We start from the raw sequence: 5797 nt of genomic DNA, 5'->3' as shown, positions 1-5797 counted from the left end.
GGGCCACATAAGAATAGAGACCAGTGGCAGGTGGGAGGAAGGGTCTGGAAACTCAGAGCCTCTCGGAGGCCGGGCAACTCTGTTACCGTCTGCCGTCACTCTAATCCCGGAGGATGTAACTGGTAAACCCGGCCTTAAGCAAACCTTCTAATGAATCGGTTGCAGGTAAAGCGGGCTCCCAAGTAGACCGTTGCGGACGTCTTGTGCTCTCAACAAGAAATGAAGTCTTGTTTCTGCCCTAACTGCTGTGTCCGGAACCTCAAGGTCGAGTTTGGTTTCCTCCTGACTTCCCAGGCCCAGCTGCGTGCCGTCCGCCCACGCACCGCGTTCCAGGGCTGCGTCTCCGCGGCGAGGAGGTTGAAGGGCATGAATCTGCTTCCGTTGTCCCCACCGGCCTGGACAGGTCTGGGATGGGGTCCGCTGGGGCGGGGGGGTGCTGACTTCGGAGTGTAGGAGAGGAGGAAGTGATCCCTTAGTGCCGACTCAGCTGTGCCAGCAGGTGAGTGATACCATCGGAGATGTGGAGCTGGGAACCTGCCTCGGCTGGGCCACCGTGGTGGTGGCAGCGCTTCAAGTGTAGGAGGAGCTCACGGGCGAAGACTGGCTCCACCTGCCGGGGCGTGGGGGCCAATGAGCCAACTCTCTCCCATAGCGACCCCTACAGACCTAGTGACAGTCCTCACCCAACTGGCATTTTATTATTATTATTTTTAAAATTTTTTAATGTTTATTTATTATTGAGAGACAGAGAGAGACAGAGCATGAGCAGGGGAGGGGCAGAGAGAGGGGGAGACACAGAATCTGAAGCAGCTCCAGGCTCCGAGCTGTTAGCACAGCTTGACATGGGGCTCGAACTCACAAACCGTGAGATTGTGACCTGAGCCGAAGTTGGACGCTTAAGCAACTGAGCCACCCAGGCGCCCCTATTATTATTTTTTAATGTTTATTTTTGAGAGAGACAGGTAGAATGAGCGCGCAAGAGCGAGAGAGGGGCAGAGAGAAAGAGTGAGACAGAGGATCTGAAGCAGGCTCCACGCTGACAGCAGAGAGCCTGATGTGGGGCTCCAACTCATGAACTGTGAGATCTTGACCTGAGCTGAATTCCATCGCTTAACGGACTGAGCCACCCAGGCGCCCCACCCCACCAGCATTTTACATGCAGGGTCCTACAGACCAGAGGGCATCAGGTCAGGAGCTGAGGACTGCAGGGAGTCAGGAAGGGGCTGTTCGGAGGCGACTGGAGGGTGTGATTCTTCGCTGGAGCTGGGGGTGACTCACGTGGGCCGTGATGAGCCGCTCCTCGGGCTGGTCTGGGGGCCCTGGGTACTCCTCGCCAAAGCACAGACGGATCTGGTACTCAGGCTCCTGGCGACCATCCTGCAGGTGGGCGCGCAGTTCTACAGGGACCAAGACTGGACGCTCGGGAATCCCACCTAGTGCCCACCGTGTCCTCTACCCCGCGGCCACGTCCTATAAGGCCTCATCCCCACTGCGTGCCTATGCCCTATGCCCACTTCCTCCTCCCTACACCTGTCTCAGGCCCCGCGTCTGTGCCCGCTTCCAGTGCTCATGCCCTGTGCGTCGCGCTCCCGTGCTCACTCTCACCTTTATGCCCACCCCATACCCACTGCCATTCACCTATGCCTATCTCGTGCCCAGTGCCCTAATGCCCAGCCTCTGCTTAGCGCCCTGTGCCAACACATGTGCCCAAGTCTCATGCTTATGCCCCAAGCCTGCCCCGTGCCTACGTTCCCCACTAGCCTGTGTCCACATCTGTGCCCAAGTCCCCCCGGCCTATAATTCGTTCCCAGTACTTATGTGTCACATCCTTTTGTTTCAACGTCCATNGTCGCGCTCTTACCCTCGAGGAAGCGGCGCGTGTCGAGCAGCTGGTAGGTGCGCTCGCGTTCCAGCTTGTTGGGCTGCGCGCGGTGCGGGGCGAGCGGGCCGCGCCAGTACACGCGGCCGCGGCACAGGCGCTTNCGCACCTGCGCGACGCGCGAGGGCGGCCCCAGCAGGCGCTCCGCAGCGGTGACCGCCCGAGGGCTCAGGCTGCAGCCCTCCGCAGTGCGCGACGTGGCTTCCCGCACCAGCTCCGCGCCGTAGAACAGCCTCACGTGCAGCCAGCAGTCTGCGGGGCGGGGAGAGGGGGCGCGCGCCCCGCGTTGGAGGCGCGCGTACCGCAGGGCCCGCTCCCCTCCTCCTCCCCCGCGCCGGCAGCGCGCGGGTGGGATCGATCCCCGAGGTCCTCCCGGCCCACACCTCGGGAATTTTTGGTGCTCCCTCCGGATAAATGATAATGATAATTCTGGTAGTAGCGGTAGTAGCGCTGGCACCAGTAAGTAGCAGCAGCTTCCAGTGTAAATGAACTGGTAGAGCTCCATGGTCAAAAGCATAGGGGCCATCGGTACAGTTGGGGCGATGGATAAGGACCCTAGGGCCCTTCCAGGCCTGACCTCTGGGATTCTAGGCGCTTCTTCCCAGCAAATAGTTTCATGCTGGTAGAAACAACAGCAAGTCAGCTTCCCTATGAGGGGCCAGCAGTATGCTCAACGGTTAAGGCTGCTTAGCAGCTGTGACCCGACAGGAACCTTCCCAGGGCTACTAACTGTGTGATTTGGGGCAAGGTTCTTAACCTCTGTGTCGGGTTTCTGCATCTGTACAGTGGGGGTGATGGCAGCATCTGTCTCACAGGCTGCCGTGAGAGCTTAGAAAGACCTGGCAGAGGGGCGCCTGGGTGGCTCAGTCGGTTAAGCGACCGACTTCAGCTCAGGTCATGATCTCGTGGTTCGTGGGTTCAAGCCCCCCGTCGGGCTCTGTGCTGACAACCAGCTCAGAGCCTGGCCCTATTNATTAAAAAAAAAAAAAAAAGACCTGGCAGAAACTAAGCCCTCAATGAACATTAGCTGTCATTGTTATCTAGGCTGGGTGCTTTGGGTGAAAGACAGGCCTCACCCCCTGGCTCTCCCCAGTTCTGGGCACTAGCCCGAGGGGAAGGCCTTCAGATTCCTTACCAGGGTTACTGAAGTCCTCAGAGGGTGAGGGGCTCCAGCGGTGTGTAGGATCCCGAGCCTGGTACCCTAGGGAAGGAGGGGAAGCAGCCAGGCACCACTCACTTGGTGTCCCTTGACCCCTAAATCAAGATCCTGGAGGAGGCCAGGGAGGAGGTGAGGGCAGGCGGGGAGATCCGGTCCTTACTGTGGTCAGCCAGAGGGCCTGGGGGCCTGGCAGCTGGTGGCTGGGAGCCCTGCTGGGCCAGCCTCGGGGGGGCCTCCTCATCCTTATCCTCTGTGGTCGATCTGGAGCCATCCTGGCCATTGGGAGAGAGGCTCATGAGGGTTGGAGAGGAGACTGTGGGCCACAGGAGTTCCCAGACTGTCCTTGCTGGGGCAGAGGGAAGTCTGGGCAGACTGAAGGCCAATGGGGTTGACAGAGACTTTGAGGTTTCAGAGTTCAAGACCCTTTCCCGCACAGAAGTAGAGAGTTGATGGGGTTGTTGGAGGTTATGGGGTCAGAGATAAAGCTTACTTTGCTAGAGAGAGATGTGTGAGGAGAGAATGAGTAGGTGGGGGATGGAGGCGATAGAGATGGGGGACAGAGGTGGCAGGGATGAGGGGACAGGTGGCAGAGATGAGGGCACGGAGGTAATAGAGGTGGGGACAGAGGTGAGAGAGGTGGGGATGGACATATTAGGATGGGGACAGAGGTGATAGATGGGGATGGAGGTGACAGAGATGAGGTGACAGAGGTGGGGACAGAGATGATAGAGGTGGGGACAGAAGTGGCAGAGATGAGGGGACAGAGGTGACAGAGGTGATAGAGAGGACAGAGGTGGGAGTGAGGAGAGGGGCAAGGAGTGAATTTGGAGGAAACAGGGTGATGAAGCCGGCGACGGAGCTGCAGGCGTTGGAGGCGAAGGGAAGGGGATGGTGGAGCAGAGGTAAGAAGGGGTGGGGCTGGCAGGAGGGACAGGGGTGGTGATGGGGCAGCAGCTGGAGGAGAGGACAGGACAGACGACAGTGCCAGAGAGCACCGAGGGCAGCGGGGACTGGGCTGGCAAGGCCGCGGGGGCTGGAGGGACAGCTGACCTGGTCCGTCCCGCAGGCCAGCTCCGTCACTCCCCTAGGGGGCTCCTGCCGGCTCCGGAGGATGTTCTGCTTTCGGGGCGGAACACGAGTCCTGGCCGCTGGATGGAGCGACGACAACCTGCTGTTTCCTGGGCCTCAAGGGGAGCCCCCCAGCAGAGGTGCTCCCACACAAGAGTACCCCAGCTCACGGCATGATCTCAGGCAGGGCCCGCCTCTCTCACCTCTCAGTTTCCTCCTTTTCTCATGGGAAGATAAAGTGAGTGTCTATGGGTCCTTCTGTGTCTACAGGCCCATGAGTTTAAGCTCCATAAGCCCACCATTCCCCAGTTTGCAGATGGGCAGGGTGGGGAGAGCCACCCTCGGCCACCACCTCCAGGGGCAGGATCGTACCTGGGCCTTGAGCACCGTCGGACACAATCCGGTAGACCTTGTAGGGGTCGGAGACGTCCAGCTGGCTGCGCTCACGCACCTCACAGAAGTCGGCACTCTTGTTGAGGGCACAGCGGAGCCGTGTCTTCCAGGTGGGGGGGTCCTCCTTGTCCATGCCCTCTAGGTGCTTGCCCTTGTGTATGGCCCAGGCCTGGGGGCGAGCAGGGGTCCTTGGGGAGGAATAGCCTGGGAGAGGGGGCTGCTGCCGTGCAGATGAATGAGGGCGCACCTTGCCTCCCATCCTTTCTGTCTCCCTCCAAGCCTCTGTCTCTCTGCCCCTTCATGCTCCCCACTGTCCCTCCCTCCCTCCAACATATTCCATGAGCTCCTACTGTCCCCCAGGCCCGAGCCAGGGGCTGGGGACCAAATGGGAAACGAGACAGACGTGGCCCCTGCTCTCCAGGAACTCAAGTCTAATGAGAGGAAACAGTGACACGCAGCTAAGTGGAACTAATTGGATTTCAAGTCATGGATTATGGTCAATTTAAAAAAATAAGATGATGGGATATAAAACAGTGGCAGTGATTTGCTACCTAGAAAACCAGAAAACTAAATCCTTACCTCTTGTCACATACAGAGTGGACCCCAGCTGGTTAGAAAAATCAAAGGTTAGAGGAGAAACCGTGAGCTCATAGAAGATAAAGTGGAAGAAACCTTTCTAGGGGTACAGAATACCATCATCAACAATTTCAAAGGCAGGGACCAGAAAACAAAACATTTACAATGCCTGAACCCGGCAAGGGCCAATTTTAGAATATACAAGGAACTCTGCAAACCGACAGGAAACAGAGAGCATCCCCTAAAGAAAGTTCTTATGGAAGGGCAAGCGTGGGTGGTTTAGGGAGAAGGAAACCAGAAGCCCACAAGCATATGAGGATATACTTAAACTCATTAGTGTCACAGAGCTGCAAACAAAAACGTGAGCTACCACCCGTAAGCCAACAAAACTTAGTGAGTTGGATCATGCCAGAAGGTGGTGGGGATGCGGACACTGTTGGCGGGCATGGCCTGGTGCAGAGCTTCTGGATGGTAATCCGGCATGCCCTGTGAGCAGAAATTCTAATTCCGAAGGAACGCTCACGGAGGCTTGTGAGGAGACCTGGGCAAGGATATTCACTACAGCACTGCTTCTGGGGCTGGAACACAAACTCGTATCCGCGCCCTGGGAAAGTGAGTTGGCGGAGGGTGTCGTGGTGCCCAACAGGGAGCCTGTGCAGCATCTAGAAGTATCTAGGAGCAATGAATTAAATGCACAGGGAACAAGAATATATCTTCAGAGG

At 57.8% G+C, this 5797-nt stretch overlaps 1 protein-coding gene across 1 annotated transcript in view; it reads right to left on the bottom strand.

Annotated features, from left to right (window-relative positions):
* Nucleotides 1–6: 6 nt before the first annotated feature.
* LOC144235749 (interferon regulatory factor 4-like) overlaps nt 7–5797 on the bottom strand; it is a 9335-nt gene continuing 3544 nt past the window's right edge. Inside the window, exons 2-8 of the mRNA XM_077769347.1 lie at nt 4479–4668; nt 4089–4186; nt 3199–3310; nt 3015–3080; nt 1862–2131; nt 1279–1397; nt 7–610 (exon numbers count right to left, since the gene is read on the bottom strand). Of these exons, the coding sequence (XP_077625473.1) occupies nt 473–610; nt 1279–1397; nt 1862–2131; nt 3015–3080; nt 3199–3310; nt 4089–4186; nt 4479–4668 (993 nt within the window). The 3' untranslated portion in view covers nt 7–472. The remainder of the gene's footprint in view (nt 611–1278; nt 1398–1861; nt 2132–3014; nt 3081–3198; nt 3311–4088; nt 4187–4478; nt 4669–5797) is intronic.

Source organism: Crocuta crocuta, unplaced genomic scaffold (assembly GCF_008692635.1).
Source record: "Crocuta crocuta isolate KB4526 unplaced genomic scaffold, BGI_CrCroc_1.0 scaffold445, whole genome shotgun sequence".
Classification (NCBI taxonomy): domain Eukaryota; kingdom Metazoa; phylum Chordata; class Mammalia; order Carnivora; family Hyaenidae; genus Crocuta; species Crocuta crocuta.
This window is presented reverse-complemented; position numbering and strand designations above follow the sequence as displayed.